Source organism: Urocampus carinirostris, chromosome 12 (assembly GCF_059441175.1).
Source record: "Urocampus carinirostris isolate Australia breed hairy pipefish chromosome 12, RoL_Ucar_1.0, whole genome shotgun sequence".
Classification (NCBI taxonomy): domain Eukaryota; kingdom Metazoa; phylum Chordata; class Actinopteri; order Syngnathiformes; family Syngnathidae; genus Urocampus; species Urocampus carinirostris.
Genome location: NC_142360.1, coordinates 13,975,702 through 13,993,570, shown reverse-complemented (window position 1 = coordinate 13,993,570; position 17,869 = coordinate 13,975,702). Strand labels below are relative to the sequence as shown.

At 37.9% G+C, this 17,869-nt stretch overlaps 1 protein-coding gene across 3 annotated transcripts; it reads right to left on the bottom strand.

Annotated features, from left to right (window-relative positions):
* Positions 1-233: 233 nt before the first annotated feature.
* On the bottom strand, positions 234-17,800 carry uchl5 (ubiquitin carboxyl-terminal hydrolase L5). 3 transcript variants are annotated; one of them, XM_088349341.1, is made up of 12 exons: positions 17,594-17,800; positions 17,312-17,425; positions 15,223-15,286; positions 15,024-15,129; positions 8,107-8,232; positions 6,797-6,858; positions 6,528-6,658; positions 5,957-6,020; positions 5,745-5,847; positions 1,811-1,924; positions 1,524-1,622; positions 234-1,377 (listed from the first exon to the last, which is right to left on the bottom strand). In XM_088349341.1, the coding sequence occupies exons 1-12, from the start codon at positions 17,649-17,651 to the stop codon at positions 1,333-1,335; spliced, it is 1,086 nt and encodes a 361-aa protein (XP_088205467.1). In that variant the 5' UTR covers positions 17,652-17,800; the 3' UTR covers positions 234-1,332. The 3 variants fall into 3 exon arrangements, with proteins under 3 accessions (XP_088205467.1, XP_088205468.1, XP_088205469.1); XM_088349342.1 differs by lacking the exons at positions 17,312-17,425; positions 17,594-17,800 and adding an exon at positions 15,671-15,936; XM_088349343.1 differs by lacking the exons at positions 17,312-17,425; positions 17,594-17,800 and adding an exon at positions 15,526-15,619.
* Between the last annotated feature and the right edge of the window lie 69 nt (positions 17,801-17,869).

The following is a 17,869-nucleotide window of genomic DNA, read 5'->3' as shown; positions in this document are numbered from 1 at the left end:
CTCTTATAGTTTGAAAGTCCCTCTTTAAGATGAAATGTTGAAAACATTGAATATTTTACTATTTTTGAGTGAAGGTTACCATGCTGAAATGGCACTGTGTAGTAAGGATGACCTCAGCAAATTGCTCCCGTTATTGATTGCAAGACCCTTTATTGAGCGATAAGCGTTAGACACAACGCGGCACCTGTTTACTAGCAGCAAGAAAGCGAATGTAGAAAAAAAAAAAAAATCAGTTAATTTGAGTTAAGTTTATTCTATTTACAGAACAACACATTCAGCATCTTTCTCAATTCTTTCCCCATTTGCAGTAAATTGTTGCTGATTAAAGGATAACATTTGTAGACGTGTTGCAACATTATTAGCAATGTATGATGATGTTGTCTGTTTCTAGTGACTAAGACTATCCGGAATAGAACGAAAAACAGGACGAGATAAGCAAGTTTACTTTTTTTTTTCGTAAATAAGTTATGGGGCGTACAAAAAAGACCAAAAAAACGTGTAAAACACAAAATACATATTTTCAGATATGCTATGTCGTTATCAATGACAATTAAGACAATTCAAAAGCTTATGAGGACGGGAAGTCTATTTTGCTGGACTCCAAATTTTTAGCTTTGTTTTTCAGTATTACGCTGTATCATTCAGTTTAACCTACCAATATAATATTATCACAAATGACAGTGGATTGTTTCTCAACACGAACAATTTGTAAAAAGATTTTCATATTACATATTGAATGTATTTATTTTGAGAGTTGAATGAATGCAGTTTTACACCTGAAACAACTCACCACACCAAACAAACTCAAGTGTCCCCATGAGCAGCCAGAAAGAGCATTTGATTTTCATTTATTTAAAGAATCAGAACTTTTGATCAAAATTACCAAGAGACTCGCTTCTTTTGACATACTTAGACACTTATGGCGGGGCCCGTGGACTGTATGTTCGACATGAAAACGTAAACAATGCTTCTCAGATGAGTTGAAAATGTCCGAAATGCCAACAAAACAAAACACTTCATTGGTACCTGTTGATGTAAACACAAGTTTACAAACATTGACATTTTTATTATGAAAATAAGACAATTTGAGCATGTTTCCTTTAAACATGCACGATGAGCACACAGAGAGTCTCCCTGCTACACTTGCAATGGATTTCTCATTTCTGGACGCGCACGGACACCGGAAAGGACATGTTGCATGACACGCACTGCCCCGGACTTGAAATACGGCGGGCGCGGTCAGGGTGACTCGCAGGCAAAATCGGAACTGGAGGCCTGCTCTTGTGTGGAACTTCTCCAGTGAGATGAAGATGGTGGTGGTGATCGTAATGATTACTTGGCCTCTTGGGCTTTTTTGGCACTCTGTTTCTCCTTTGCCTGGTGAGATATTGTGATTTCTTGTGTCAACATTTAGATCTGCATTTTATCAAGTGTGGCTATAATAATGTTTCTAAGGTTAAGTTTCCATTCACGAAAGGTCAGTTTCTCTTGGCAGAAAACAATTAAAAAAATATGCAAGTCACCTTCTCCACCAAAGGCATTAACTGCTGGTGCTCAGCCAATGTCTTCAATAACTCCATGATGAATGGAAGGTAATTGTGCTTCCGTCGAATGTTTTCAACCTGTGAAAAGAAAAGAAAAACAAAGGATCAGGAAAGGTTTGGTAAGACTAAAAATAATACTCTTAGAGACGACAAACATTACAAATACGGCACAATAGCCTTGGGCAAGTGGTCTTCGTTGAGTGCAAGACCCAAAAACAAAACAAAACCAAAAAAAAAAAAAAACAGCTAAGGAGCTAGCCATTCACCTTATATCTTTTGAGTTTCTGATTTTCTTCCTCGATGAGGAGGTGATATTTGGCAATCTCCGACTGAATGGAGCTCAGGAAGGTGCTGCTTTGGTCCGTGTCCATTGGCTCGTCCTGCAAATTTAAACATTGTTCAGGGTTGGGTGCACACATTGAGGTGTCCTTAAAAAGTTTCAAATTAAATATTCCCTCTGCTATGTTTATGTTAATGACCAGCTGAGTTTAAAGAGCCTTTAAAGGCTTTTTTCCACCGTGCCTGTCCACTTTTATCTTACTCTTATTATCGTGTTTCACCACCTTTAACGAGACTACTTTTCTCACTCTCCAAAAGTGATCGAAGGGTTTCAGCACTTCAATAGATGGCACTGAAAGTCAAGTCAAATTTATTTGTATAGCCCTTAATCACAAAATGTCTCACTGCACAGGTTACAATTACACCATCCCCCGATCTTAAAACACTAGAAACCTCAGCACAAGAAAAATAACAAACCTTGAGAAGGGGTCTCACAAGTATGTTCTCCTATTGAGTCAAGCCAAGGAAAGGACATATGACCTTTTAGGCTTTTTATTTTGGGCTGCCAAATGAAAAAAGTAAGTATAAAATTAGATTTAGAAAATATACTTAATAAAATTGATAGATCCAATAGCTCCAGGATTTGAAAGGAATTCAATAGAAAGAACATCGTCAGACCCTTTATTACCCCGAAAATTAGGAAAGGATTTTTTGGGGTTCAGCAACCATGCTGGAAAGCTAGACGTCGATTTGACATTGTCAAAGAATCCAAGATTAACAAATTATGATAGACAGAGATAGATAGATATATAATTTATTCATCCCCGTAGGGAAATTCACAATTATTATTATTATTATAAATTATGGTATGCTTAAAGACAATTGTGGGATCCGGGATACCCGAAATATTCAAGGTGCTCTATTTGGGGAATCTAACAGAAGAAATATTGGGGAAAATGATATGTACCTGGTATAGGTTCTCCTGACAGCAAGCAAAAAATAATAATTAAGACTTTCATGGGTTTCCACCGGGCACTACGGTTTCCTCCCACATTCCAAAAACATGCATGTCAGGTCCAATTTGTCCCTAGGTGTGAATGAGTGAGTGAGTTGTCTGTCCCTGTGTGCCCTGCGACTGGCTGGCAATCAGTTCAGGGTGTCCCCTGCCCACTGCTTGAAGATAGCTGGGATGGGCTCCAGCACCCCCACGACTCTACAAGGATAAGTGGTGCAGAAAATGGATGGATGGATAAATGGTATAAACGAAAGGTCCCCACTGTGGAACAGTGGGTGCGCACTGTGGACGACACTGCGAATGAGAATACGGGAGACTCAATTCAAGGACTAATGGGAAAACTGGATGGACTAGAGAAAAACAAAGGACACCACTTGCGAACAATGAAGACTGGACTCTGAAAATGAGGTGAAAATGACATTACCCAACTGCAATGTTTACACCTTTTTTTGTGTTTTGTTTGTTGTATGTTCAAAAAAGGGAAAAAAAGCACAATAGAAAGCACTTAACAAAAAAGATGGAATTGGCTGCCATTCATGTTACAAGTGTCCCTTTGTGAGTCTTCCCCCCATAAAGAAAATTCACCAAGTATTAATGTGTACTGCGCTAAAGGCCAGTATTAAGTAGCTGTATTTTGTAGTTATTAATTATAAAGATACTCATCATACTTTACACAAGAAAAAAAAAAAACTTCTGAGTTCACCATATTCATGCATAATGCATATTACAATTTGTGCTTGGATCAACATATTACTTTGACTTAATTCTGAGTGTTTCAAAACCAATTCGTGAAATTAATCTATTCATAAACAAAAATAAAACATGTAAGTGGAAAACCCCTTCGTTACAAAAAACAATATTTCGTGAACAATAAAGTCTATTAATTATCATATAAAAGTGACTTTTTAAAAATACTCATGGGTCAATAAATGTCTATTTATTTTGCAGAATGTCACTGATCACATGTCAGTTACAGTAGGGTGCATTGCTATAATAACAATATTGGCAATAGTAATGATATACATAATAAAAATTTATAGATAATTCTACCTCGAAGTATTATGAGAAATAATATCATTAAACTTATTTTTACCTTGCCTTTCGTATAATCCCCGAAAATCCTTGATTCCAAACATGAAAAATTAAAATAATAATTTAAAGGGACATTGAGTACTAGGGCTGCACAATATTGGGGGAAACCCACCAGTGAGCTGTAAGACTGTTGAGAAGCAAAGATGGCCACTTTTGGTAACGTCTAGAGTCTAGACAAACCCTTGCCAGAACTATCATAAATACATCTTCTTAAGCACCCCATCTGACACGTTTTAGCTTGTGCAAAAGTTTTAAATGATCGTCACCAGTATTGAGTAGATATATTTGAAATACTTGCCATGACTCCACGATTTTGAGACTAAAAACATTTGACAGCAAAAAAAAAAAATAAAAGATCTAATTTATTTAGTTTTTATTAATTCCTAAGCAGGAATATTTACAGTGTAGCCGTCATAATAATAAAGCAAAAATAAGTAGACATTATGTAACAATCTGCTTTAAATGGTTTATTTGACGTGATTAGAAAAAACAAAGCATGTTTCTGGTGACCCTAGTTAATCATAGCTTTCGGGTAAGACAAATTTTCAGAATGACTCGGCAGTAACTTTTGACAATTGTTCAGGAAGCATCGTTAAATTCAAAGGTAAGGCTCAGCCGCACTTCTGGCACAGAGACAGCTCAGACAAAGGCTAAATTTAATTATTCCCCCTTCCCCCCAAATTTCAAACTTCAGCAGAGTGCATTCATGGTCAGAGAAATAAAGTCCAAATCCTCCATAAAGAATATGGTAAGATGGAAGAATCGGGGTCAAAATGCCCTTTTTACAGAGTTCAGACTGGAGGCGTCCTAATTCCTCGCTAGCCACATGTAACCAATTATGGGTTTATGTTGTGGAACGGGAATTCATATAGAGGGCGTTGTGGGACAAAGGTGGCTGCATCAAAGAAGAAGAAGAATAAACAGGAGTCAAGAGCAGTACTTATATCAATTGCAGGGTAAACACTACATTCATTTGCTGTAACCTATTCCAATGTTAATGTTTGGAATTGAGTAAAATAAAATAAACAATTAGGTATGAATATATATATATATATATATATATATATATATATATATATATATATATATATATATTATCTTGCATATTTTGATCACAACAAATGGGGGGAATGAGCGGGCCTAAATAGTTCAGCTCGATCTGATCTGGCCAGCGGGTATTGAAGCCCGAACCAGCCTAAGCCTGACAAATTAACTAGATTTGAGGGACGGGGCTCGAGGCGAGCCAGAATTATAATAATTTATTTGGGAGGAGGAGGGCTTCTCTCTGGCTGACTTTTAAAAATAAATTGAAAAATATCTGCCCGTCATATCAAGTTTATTGTTCTTTGTTTAAAGTATGCGTGTCCAATGAACTCCACCCGTAACGGGAAATTTGGTTCGGGCTCAAGATTTTACCTCTACAACAAACGCACCTAGAAGTATTTTGTGGTAAACAGGAAGTACGTACCCATTTCTAAGAGAGTAATTGTACCCTTGCCCTCACCAAAAGAGTGGACGGAGGAGGAGAAAGATAATCAACATGGAGTGGGTAGGTGAAAGAAAGAGCCAAAGTCTTTAAAATAATTTGTTAGTTTCCAGGTAAAATAAAAACGTCTTTGCGTTTTTTGAAGGGGGGACTTTTTGGTGATGAGTGACTAAAAAGTATACTTTTTACAGCTTAATAGACCAAAAGTCCTTAGCATTGAAAACAAAACAAAAAATTAATCTGACAGTTCACTGATGCTGGGGGTCCACTAAACCCAACCTCAATCGGAATACATGTTCTCGTAGTTAAATGATCGACTCCTTCTCACCTCAGTTAGTTGAGTCTGAAGCTCTGTAATCTTCCGCTCGTAAATCATCTTCCGATCCGACACGATGGCCATCAAATTGAAACGGATCTCTCCTTCGCTGTACCTGAAAGGAATACAATTAGCACAAATGATGCCCAAAAAAATAAAACTGCATAACAGAACTTAGCAATTAAATTGAATCCATGTGCATGAAAGTGTGTTGAGGTATTCACTTTTGTATTCTTTTTTCAATGACGGGACGAACGGCACTGATCCAGTCATCCTGGTTACAGGCACCTGGTTCAAAAACAAAACAAAAAAACAAAGGAGATCAAAATATGGACCAATTTGCCATTATTAGACAATAGTTACTAACTAGTTACAGTCGTTTAAAAAGTGTGGGTAGTCGTAGTCATTTTCAAGATTTTTTCTTTATTTGATCAATAATAAAGAGATCAGCAACTACAGTAAAATATACTTTAGAGAAGGCATACACAATCATTTTTGAGAAGTGAAATTATTTTTGGTAGAGATTTGCTGAAATTGTGCAACAATTAAACAAAAGTAGGTAGGTGCATACAACAGGAAAAATGGCATCAATATTTAGTAGGTGTTTTTGATTCAACGTCAGTTATTTTTGTCTTAACTTTTTTAATGGGATGTATTTTTTTCAATCAATAAAACTTCAAACCAATAAGTATTGGGTGGTGTTTAATATATAAAATGGAATATAATCATAACATTTCCGGACATATTGCAGATTCAAGCAACACATTGTATAGAGACTTTTTGAAATGCCTTTACCTAGGTCGATTGGCCCTTCCCGAAGACCGTCTAACTCGTACAGTCGGCCGTTTACGGGAACATAACTCACAAAGTGAAAGGCGTCCTCATCTTTTGCACAGGACTTTGCGTCAAACTCAAACATTTGCTGCCTGCAATTTACAGAAAAAAGGGTTAAAAACAGGACAGATTATACCAGGGCCACGTGACTGCTACAGAACATCAAACCGCACGTGTCAAATTATACACTTAAAGACAACTCAATCAAAAAGAATGTGTTCATGTCAAACCTGGCAAAGCTGTTGTGAACTTGTCGGATAACTTCAGAGTTGCTCAGAGCCAAACCTTTCATCTGTGGGTAAAATGTGAAGCAAGATTAAGGATTTCTACACCTTTTTGATGGGTGAATTCAAGCACTTTTTAAAGCCATGTTTCCAATTTCTCCAGTACCATTAAAAAGACAAATTTCGAGTGAATCATGTATTTTTGCAGGGCCACAAATATACTTTTTAATCTTGCGTGTGCATTTATCAAGACATAATTTTTGAATCGTGAGTAAATCGCAAATTATATGTGGATCTAAATACATGTGTGAATATTTTTGAGACAAATCTCTCCCCGTATAGGTGTTTAGTCGAAATGATAGTAATATGTAGCTTAAATTTTCAGTTGCAGGAATTTCATCCCATTACAATTAACATTTTTTGCACAGCCCATAATAATCGTCCAAAATTGAATGATTGCTTGAATACACATTTCATCGTGTCGAGTTTAGGTGTAGCAAGCTGATCAATAACACAATGCCATACAAACTAATACCAGTTGTCGTTAATCACAAGGTAAGAAATGCCATGGCAAAGCGAAGCCGCAATAGAGCAGTGTCGGAATCATTTAAAAGCAAACTTGGTAGTAAATGTGGTAACAATTTCAAGCATTTACAAGCACTTCAACCTAAATTGAAGCAATTTTAAATTCTTGAAAACACAATAGGGCTGCATGATTTTGGAAAACAAAAAACCTAAAAGCAATTTTTTGGACCATTATTGCAATTTTGATGCAATTTTCAATTTTTTAGGTGCATTTTCTGGTTAGGTTTTTGTGTGAGTACTTAAATCATAGTGACCTGCTTTAACCTCAAGAAAACATTGCCCTCTCCTTGGCAGCTTTGCTAGGTTGCTTTATACTGACACGGTGGGTGGGTGACATTGCTTGCTGGTTGCAAACTTTACCTCGTCTTTATTGGCCAGCGCCATTAAAACCTGCCTATGATTGTAGGTGCCGCTTAAACCCGAACTATGACAATTGTGGATGGCCAATCACTCAAATAACAAAGGGGGAGGGAAATGCAAACATGTTACTGTAAATGCATGAAAAAATGCAGTGACTTGCGATTACAAGATCGCACTCCATCACATTGCAATATTGATTCGATTTCGGTTAAGTGTGAAGCCCTTAAACACACAATAAAATTCAAGCATTTTCACATATTTCAGGCAGCCCTACGAACCCTGAGGATTACAAAGACACAAGCACAAAATCCTAGTGCGTAAAAGCACACTTTGTACACTAAATAGTTGTCTGGATGAGTAAATGGACGTACCGCGGCATCAAAACTCTGCGAGAACTCTCTGAACTCGGTCAGCGTGTCTCCAAGCAACATGTCGGAGTGGGTGCAGTTGAGCAGAACACTGACGATGGCCTGAGTGGCACAAGCGTTGTTAATGACCTGGAACCACACACACACAAAAAAAAAACCTCAGCGGCACTGAGAAGACTTGTTAGTCCACACGGTCATTAACGCATAATGAATGAGGAAGGCAAGATGGAGGCTGAATTCAAGAAACTAGTCACGAAAAGCTTGTTTGGTTTGCAAAGGTTATTTGATTTACAACCGTCTTTATTGTCATCGATAACGTAGCGAACATTGTTTACAATGAGAACAGGCGTGGGACTCCAGGATAAACATGTACCGTATTTTCCGCACTATAAGGCGCACCTAAAAGTCTTAATTTTTTTCAAAAGCTGACCATGCGCCTTATAATACAGTGCGCCTTATATATGGCTCAATATTAAATCGCAAGATCTCACAACTTACGCAACAGCCGCTGACTCGATTTTCACCCGAACGTGGAGTAGTCCGCGGTGTATGCTGGGATTTATATACCGGCGTTTCATTGGCTCACCAATGTGTCAATCATCATTTGAATCGATCGCTATTGGCTAAAGTTATTCGGAGCCTCGGATAGGCTAGAGGGCCAAAACAAACCCTGCAATTGGCCGAAAAAGATGTGTCAATCATCAGTTAAATCGATCGTTATTGGCTGAAGTTATTCGGAGCCTCGGATAGGCTAGAGGGCCAAAACAAACCCTGCAATTGGCCGAAAAAGATGACTGAATAGCAAGCTTGCTAAACTACGCCAAAAAGGAAAATGTTTCATTAGTCTGTATTTGTAAATATTTTACTCTCCTGGATTTACTTCACTCACGGTTGTAAGAAGATCATGGTTGCGTATCATTATTGAACGTGAGAACTTAGGTGAGCTATGCGGCTTTATATTTTCCCGGTATCTTGTTTTAGAACGATCTTGATGTTGCTGTGATGAGTTGAGTGAATTAAACTCAATTCCAAGTGTTTATTGTCATATGCACAGTAAAGTTGCGAGTGAAAAAGAAAATAGAAACTAAGGAATGGTTGGCATTTCTTAAATCCCAAGACTTTAACGTTCCGAATGATATTTGAAATTATGCATTTGAGTGACATCGTACGGACACCGCATCCGCACGTGTCTACGACACGTACTTGCTTCTTTGCAAGCTTTGGGAATGTTAAGGGGGTAAGAAGTTTGACTGAACTATCTGACTGTTTTGTCGACGTTCCCTTTGTAGCGCCTTATAATCCGGTGCGCCTTATCTATGGAAGATGTAGGACCAAAAACTATTTTTTGGGGGTGCGCCCCATAGTGCGGAAAATACGGTAATAGATTTTAAAAAAATGAAAAATAAGATAAAAAAAAAAAGAAAGTTAGCATAAATAGGCATATTTACAAGATAGTGTTTGGAGATTAACGCAAGTTGTAAGTGCATCAGAACAAGAGTGCAATTCCACTCGCAGCAACATATTTTAAAAAGTCAATATTTAAAATACTAATACTCAATATCCTATTTATATGCAAAACATTGTTTCATATTCTTGTCCACCTGTTTAGGGCTGTGATGCTGACTGAAACAAGTAAAAAGTAAATACAATATTTCTGTTTAAGTATAGAGATAGATAGAGATAGATACTTTATTCATCCCCGCAGGGATATTCACACTTCCAGCAGTGTCCTTGTTAAAAAAATGAAATAATAAAATAAAGATATAAAATACAAAAATAATAACGTATTTAAATAGTGCTACGGAAATACACACTGTAACAAATGTTTGTCTTCTATGAATATTAGCTAGTAATCTGTACTACAAATAACTATTACATTGCTTTTTAGTTGGTGGTTAAGTCAGACTTATTTGCATAGCCCTTAATCACAAGAAATATTACACCATCCCCCGATGAAAACCTACAAGAAAAACAAAAATACTAGAATTCACGCTTTTACAGACATCGCTTTGGTATATTCCCCCTCTGACCATCTATCCATTATCTGCGCCGCTTATCCTCAGTAGGGTCGCAGTAGCCCATCCCAGCTATCTTTGGGCAGTGGGCAGGTGACACCCTGAACTGGTTCCCAGCCAGTCACAGGGCACATAGAGACAGACAACTCACTCACTCATTCACACAATTTGGGACAATTTGGACAGGCCAATTAACCTGACATGCATGTTTTTGGAATGTGGGAAGAAACCGAAGTGCCCGGAAGAAACCCATGCAAGCACGGGGAGAACATGCAAACTCTACACAGGAAGGTTTGATCCTATGACCTAGGAACAGTGCCACAAACGTGGTAACCACTGCGCTGCCGTGCTGCCCCCTTGTGCAAACTAATCAAAAATTAAATTTGTATCTAGCCTCTGTAAAAAAGTATTTCAGTTGTAAAACTCATAACTGGTTTTGCAACCTTTAGAAGTGATCATCAATCCATTACAAAGAAATGTAAGTCATTCCTTGTACTTGGCAAACACTTTCAACTGAGAGGGAATGGATGTGTTGCAGGTATCTAAATTTAAGTCACTTTAGAATAGTTCTCACACCTAACTTCTGATAAATACAGCATCAGGAAAATCATGTGACATTTATAATTTGAGAAGCAGGGAGGTTTTGCCAATACAGGGCTCTATCTACAGTGCAATTGGAACTTCAAGCTTTGATTTTCAGATTCACAAAAAAATCAGTTTGTATCTTTACTTACACTGATGGATTGGTTCTATGTATCGTGTTGTGCACAAAACTGTCTGCTGATCAGTCACAGATAAGCACAAATGAAAAATAAAAAAACAGACTGGAAAACTCCATAGAAGTCATCATTTGGATAAATTGCAAAATATAAAATCAATTTGAACTGGGAACCTGGGAATAAATTATTCACATATAGACCAGTGTTCATGTTTGGAAACAATAGCGACGACATGATTTCGGTACCAAAAGCACATGTAATCAGCATTAAAGACTGTTCCTAATGAAATGGCTGCCCTCACAAGGTAGAATCTAAAGGGGTAACAAGATATGTAGTGAGCAAAGCAAAGACAAGTGTTCTGACCACAAACGTCACGGCGTGAGACGGCGTTTTTTGCTACCAAAAACGCCACGTGGCTCACTTCCAATTCTACACTGCAGATGCACTTTTGGGAATGACGTTTATGAAACTGGTCTATCAAAATCAACATGCGACATATCTCACTTTCAACATACTAAATGTTTACCATGATGAAATAAGTGGTTAATGCAGGCGCTCCCCTACTAACGAACGAGATACGTTCAGGATGGTTGTTCTTAAGTTGCTATTTTGTCTGGAATGTAATTAAAAAAGACACCGCTGCTCAGAATTACATAAATTTTAAAGACTGATCTACATGGCATGAGATACTTTCTGTCTAGTGTCAACTGGTATCTCTTATTTGATAATTGTGGGAATATTGAAGAAATGTGGGCAATATTTAAATCTGTTGTTTACACTTTGATATCTGTATAAGTAACCTCAGTTGCTGTTACACCTCACGTCAACCGTGATATAGCTGAATTGCATAGGCGAAAGCGGTTTATTCACAAGCTTTATAAACGTGATCAGTTGGCAAACTTGGAAAGTTATCAAGATGCTTCAAGGGAACTGCGGAGGGCCATCAGGCGGGAAAGGGTGGCTGAGGAAAATAAAGTTTTAGAGGCTAATAATACTCGTAAATTCTTTTCATACATAAACCGTAAAATAATTTCTAGGGCATCTATTCCCAACCTGAAGGCATCTGACGGTACCGTTGCTACAGATAATGCTGACAATGTCCGTATATTAAATTATCAGTATGCCAGTGTTTTTGGTCGTGACAATGGTGTTTCACCCGACTTTCCCAGCAGAACTTCAGCAGTTCTGAATTCTGTGGAACTTTCAAAGGAGTTAATTCATATATATTTGATAAAACTTCCCAGCAAATTTTCAGCCGGCCCTGACAAAATTCCAAATTTCTTGCTTAAAAAGCTAGCTGACTTTTTATGTGAACCATTACTTTACCTGTTCTCTAGATCTTTTGAGGATTCACAGCTGCCTAAGGACTGGCTTAGTGCTATTGTCATACCCATTTTTAAAGGGGGGAGCACAACAAGTGCAGCCAACTATAGACCAGTTAGCTTGACTAGCTGCGTCTGTAAAGTGTTTGAGAAAATTATCTCAGATGCCATATGGAAATGTATACAGGAGCACAATCTTTTTACGTCTAAACAACATGGGTTTAGGTCCGGACATTCTACCATGACTAACTTAATAGCTCATTTGAATAATATTACCAGTATGTTTTTTGTTCACAATATGGCTGGTCATGTTGTTTACTTAGACTTTTGCAAGGCTTTTGATAAAGTGTCTCATGACAAGCTTTTACAAAAACTGAAATGCTATGGTATTGGTGGAAAACTGCTTGAATGGATAACTGCATATTTGTCAAATCGTAAACAATGCGTAAAAATTGATGATGTTCTTTCAGCGTGGTCGGAAGTTTGTAGTGGGGTACCGCAGGGCTCAGTACTAGGACCATTATTATTTCTGTTTTTTGTGAACGACCTACCTGAGGCCATTCAAAGTAGTGACATCTCAATTTTTGCCGATGATGCTAAACTGTCGGCTTTCCTACCAAAAACCCAGGTTACAGGAACAATTGATTCTCTCCAAAATGACATTAAATCAGTCTTTCTTTGGTCCGAAAAGTGGCAACTGCAACTGTCATCTCATAAATGCTTAGCACAGTCGTTTTTTCATGGTTCTGTTCCCCTGTATAACATTAATGATCATGATTTGCATGTTGTTACTGAACATAAGGATCTGGGTGTCACGCTTACCTTAAACCTAAAGTTTATCACGCATATCGCCAAAATTACCGACAAAGCCAATAACATAGTATCAAACATTTACAGACACTTTTACAACAAGAACCCAGCATTCTTAGTTCGAATGTTTTGCGTTTATGTTAGACCCGGGTTAGAATAGAACAGCGTTGTGTGGAACCCTTACTTACTCAAGGACATTAACCTACTGGAAGGAGTTCAACGACGTTATACGAAGCGGATACCTGGGATGCACAGCTTGTCATATCCGGAAAGACTACAAAGACTGGACTTGGACTTTTTGGAGCTGCGAAGAATTCGATTTGATTTAATTTTTGTGTTCAAAGTACTGCACGGAATGATCGATGTGCCTTTTGATAAATTGTTTGAGTTCTGTCGTGTTGATGGTTTACGTGGTCACAGATATAAGTTACGGGTGCCTAGACCTACCAGCAACTTGCATGGAAACTTTATTTCTTTCAGGATACCAAAAATTTGGAATTTTTTGCCTGACCGGGTTATTAGTGCAAATACGGTGCAAACCTTTAAGCAAAGGTTGGCAGAAACAGATCTGTCAAATTTCCTTAGGGGAGGGGGCGTAAGGTGACCATATTTGGCAATGCTCACTCTCAGCATTAGTTTTTTTTCTTTGTGTCATGTTTTGATTAATGTATCCAACAATACCTTCAATAAGGTTCCGATAAGTATGTTTAAGGCTTGTATATGTAACCTGTATTGTTTTGTACTGAACAATAAACATTTAATAAAATAATATGCTCTATAATGAGAAATAAAGTGAAGTTTAACTTTCTTTTGCAAGATGGGTTTCAGGAGTTAGGCTCCTTTCTCCTCCATGGGAGAAAGTGGCTGAAAAAAAGCGATCCAACCATTTTCTCAACCGCATTAAGCTTCCTTATTCCACTTTCATTTCAAATTACACTGTTCGCCTCCTCTTTACACAATACACCAACCATATTGAATGGATGCACGAGATATTAAACAACGAAAATGTGAAAGTTCTCAGCGTGTTGGAGATTAAGTACAGTAGGTTTACACACAAACTAGGAAGTGGAAGCTGATTTATTCTTCGGGTGGATGCTGGGTGACCTCTCACAGCGCCGCACGCCGGTAGTGGCGGAAAGAAGCACTGCAGTACTGTCCTGTACTCGGGAAAAGGTGCACAATACAAAATCTAACTTACAACAACGTCCGGATATTTTTAGACATCCCGAACAAATATTCGTATGTACCATTGTTCGTAACTCGAATATTCGTAAGTAGGGGAGCGTCTGTAAACAGATCTCTGTTCTCTTGATGTCGCCCAATTCATTTTGAGAGCATCAACTGTGGTCAAGGATAACTCAGCCCAAAAGTGTGCATTTTCCCAACACATAAAGCATTTAAACTCCTGTCAGCGGAACACTAGGATGATGTTGCTTCAAATGCGTTGCCATACGGCTTTCTTGTGCCAAAGTGCTGACATCCGTTTCTGATTTTATCCACCAACTTCTTTACGTGTTTGACACGGTGACCAAACCGTTCACACTGCAAAGCTTAATGCTCAATTCCAATACAGAGAAGTCTACCGCCTATCAAAAGGCGTGCAGTCGCCTTCCACAATATAACATGTATTGGATTTACAACCACACATAAAAGCAGCTTGTCCTGGTGTGAAAAAAAAAAACAGATATGTGCCGTTCAGATGGACTTTAACTGATCGGATACAGGTTGTGTCAGTGCAAGACAAAAAAAAAGGACAAAAAAAAGAAAAAAAAATGTATCTGCAGTGGGACCTAACCAAATTGTGCCCACACTTGTGATTTAGGTTTAAGGTTTCTGGTGCCCCTGCGTTCCTCAGCGAGCGATAATCGACCGTTGCCATTGAATTTTTCACAAGTGTTCTGAACAGTAAGGTGGGCTGCTTAATCAATTTTGTTGTAATTTTGCTCTTATAGGTCCTCACGGAAAATCAAGTTAAAAACTTCACATTTTGTGCTGGCACCTTGCTGAATACAGCGTAACTTCGATGCAGTATATGCAAATGTAGAAATTGGTACCTGTTTGGCAAAGAAGATGTGGTCCAGTCTTGAATCTTGTACTATCGATCCTGCCGGTTCTTCACCCGCTTGCCACTTAAAAAGGAAGATCAATCCATGGACAGGCCTAAAAAAAAAAAAAAAAAAAAAAAAAAAAAGGATCGTGCAAATCAAAACGCATGGATTTTGTCAGGGGATGCAACCAGCTTAAAAAACATACTTCAAGTTGTCAAAGTTCTCTGGATCCATGCTCCAGATCTCTTCCACCTGTGCACCTTTGCAGCCTAAAATGACACAAAAGCATTATAATTGTTCAAATATATATCACTGGGTGGATGCAGGCATTGCGAAAGGGTGCATTCGTCAAGATAGCAAACTTGAATAGCCATTCAATACCACAGGATGCTTTTCTCGCGCCTTAGTTTTCAACGCTCGGTAATGCTAAACAATTAGCTAGCTTGCCTATGGTCAAGGGATGTTGTGGGAAATAGTTCGACGTGAATCAATAAAATGCATTGTCTACCGATCTGGTTCGTTTCAATTGCACAGTCGTTTCGCGAGATCTAAAAGCTCTCCTCGTTTTGTTAGCATTTACTTGGCAGTGCAGCGAGCTACGGCAGCAGCTAGCCACTGATTTCTAAACACACAACTCCCTTCAAGCCACTCACCGAAACCCTTTATTAGCTCAGTAAAAACGCCAGGGTCGCTCTCCATGAGACACCATTCGCCTGCACTTGTAGCCATTCTCCACACTGTAGTTTGCTCAGGACGCACGGTGCATTTACTGATACTGGACAGCTAGCTCGAAGCTAATGTCACTGGGGACTAGTGATGGAAATTCCGTCTCTTTTTCGAGAACCGACTCTGTCCGCTCGGCTCACTAAAAAAGAGCCGCCTGTTTCGGCTCCTAAACGGCCCTTCATAAAAAATACAATACTGGGGGGAAAAAAAGATTCATAAGAGGGAAAAAGCTAGGAGGCAAATAAAAGGGGATAATAAAAACGAAGTGAGGGGGAAAAAGTAAAAACTAAGGAATAATAAAAACAAACAAGAGAAAGGCAAGAAAAGAACTGAAAATGTAGAAAAAAAAGAAAACTAAAGAAAAAGGGAAAGAGCGAAAAATTAAAAAAAAAGCAAAACAAAGAAGTAAAACGTTAGGGAAAAGGAAACAAACAATGAAATAAAAGAAAAACTCAAGTAAAGAGTTGGGAGAAAATAAAAACAAAATGAGAAAAGAGGAAAAAAGAAGCAAGACAAAGTAAAAAGAGACCAAAAATAAAACTAAGAAAATGCAGGAAGCTAGGGGGCAAAAATATAAGAAAATAAAAACTAAGTGAGGAAAAAAAAAAAGTAAAACACTAAAGAGGAATAATAAAAACGAACAAAAGAAAGGCAGGAAAAGAACTGGAAATGTAGAAAAAAAGAAAACTTAAGAAAAAGGGAAAGAGCGAAAAATAAAAAAGCAAGACAAAGAAGTAAAAAGTTAGGGAAAAAGGAAACTAACGATAAAAGAAAAAACTCAGGTAAAGAGTTGGAAAAAAATAAAAACAAAATGAGAAAAATGGTAAGAGGGAAACAAAGAAGCAAGACAAAGTAAAAATGAATTAAAAATAAAACTAAAAGAAAAATGCAGGAAAAGTAAAACAAGGTAAAATGGAAAAAAAATTACAAAGGGAAAAGAGAAAACAGAAGGAAAAAGGCAATGTAGTAAAAAAATAAGGTTTTTCAGCGTCCCTTTAATTGGATATCACAAATAAGTTAGTCATTTAAATAAAACATATTCTACAAAACTATGATGGAGTGGTTTTGTTCACGCTACAGTGAATTTTAACTCCTTTAGACTTTGTAACTATTTGTACTGGGCGATTTTAAGTCAAGCAACTCAGAATTTCTGTAACACATATGACAAAAATATTTACTTTTCAGTGCTACAAATTAACTAGGAAATACAAGAATGTACTTTACAATGTAATGTGTGTAAAAATTGTGAAGTGAATACAAATCAAAACAATTACAGATCGACCAAAAAAGACAAAAAAACAAAGCAACGTTAACCTACATACGCAACAAATTTAAAGTCGACTACATTGAATCCGAAAAAAAAAAAAACTTCTCTTTGGGAAGAGTCGGTTTTTAATGCCGTGTCGTTCTTGAACGACAAATCCCGACTGTAGACGCACGCTGGCTGCTGCTGCTGCAATGTGGAGAGCAGACGAAACGCTTTTTTTTTGCTACACGGCGTACGTGAACGGTATTCAGCAGGCTCCGAGACGATGTATGAACGTGGGTGGTTGAGTAGCTCACTTAACCACTAGGGCCGTAGGGGCACCATTTCCTGAGGTGTGCCTTGGGCAAGTACAGCCAGGTGGCGACCATCCCTCTCCAGGACAACACTTGTTTCCAGATGGTCTCGAACCAGAGAACTTTCGCATACATAAAAAAAAAAACGTATATAAAGAAATGTGTAATACTCGTTATTCACAAGCTTTAAGGTAATACCGTACTACCATATTTGTGCAATGATTGATCGATCAGTCGATAATTATCACTAACCACAAATCGCAAAACATTGAATGAAGCGGAAATCGAACCTGGGTTGCGGCAGAGAGCGGCAAATCCTAACCAGACCAACAGTGATATAGATGACATACAGAAAGGCACTCAATTTCATCTCACCATAACGCCATTTTTTATCCTGAAAGATATAAGTGAAAAAAAAAAGCACGACAAGGAAAACAATTCTTATGTGTATCTCATGATTAAATCGATCTTTGTAGGACATTAAATAATGTCATAGCAATTGTCTGTTGGTATTGTCTGTGTGTGTGATGAGTAGGTGTGAAGCACATTGTGAAGTGCTTTGGCAG

What these genes read in the sequence shown, in the direction of transcription:
- uchl5 (XM_088349341.1), bottom strand. Translation starts at nt 17,651, where the DNA reads ATGTCATCTATATCACTGTTGGTCTGGTTAGGATTTGCCGCTCTCTGC. An exon ending in CGCTCTCTGCCGCAACCCAG is followed by an intron (nt 17,426 to 17,593) that starts GTTCGATTTCCG and finishes TGTATGCGAAAG; the next exon opens with TTCTCTGGTTCGAGACCATC. An exon ending in GAGAACTTTGACAACTTGAA is followed by an intron (nt 15,130 to 15,222) that starts GTATGTTTTTTA and finishes TTTTTTTTTTAG; the next exon opens with GCCTGTCCATGGATTGATCT.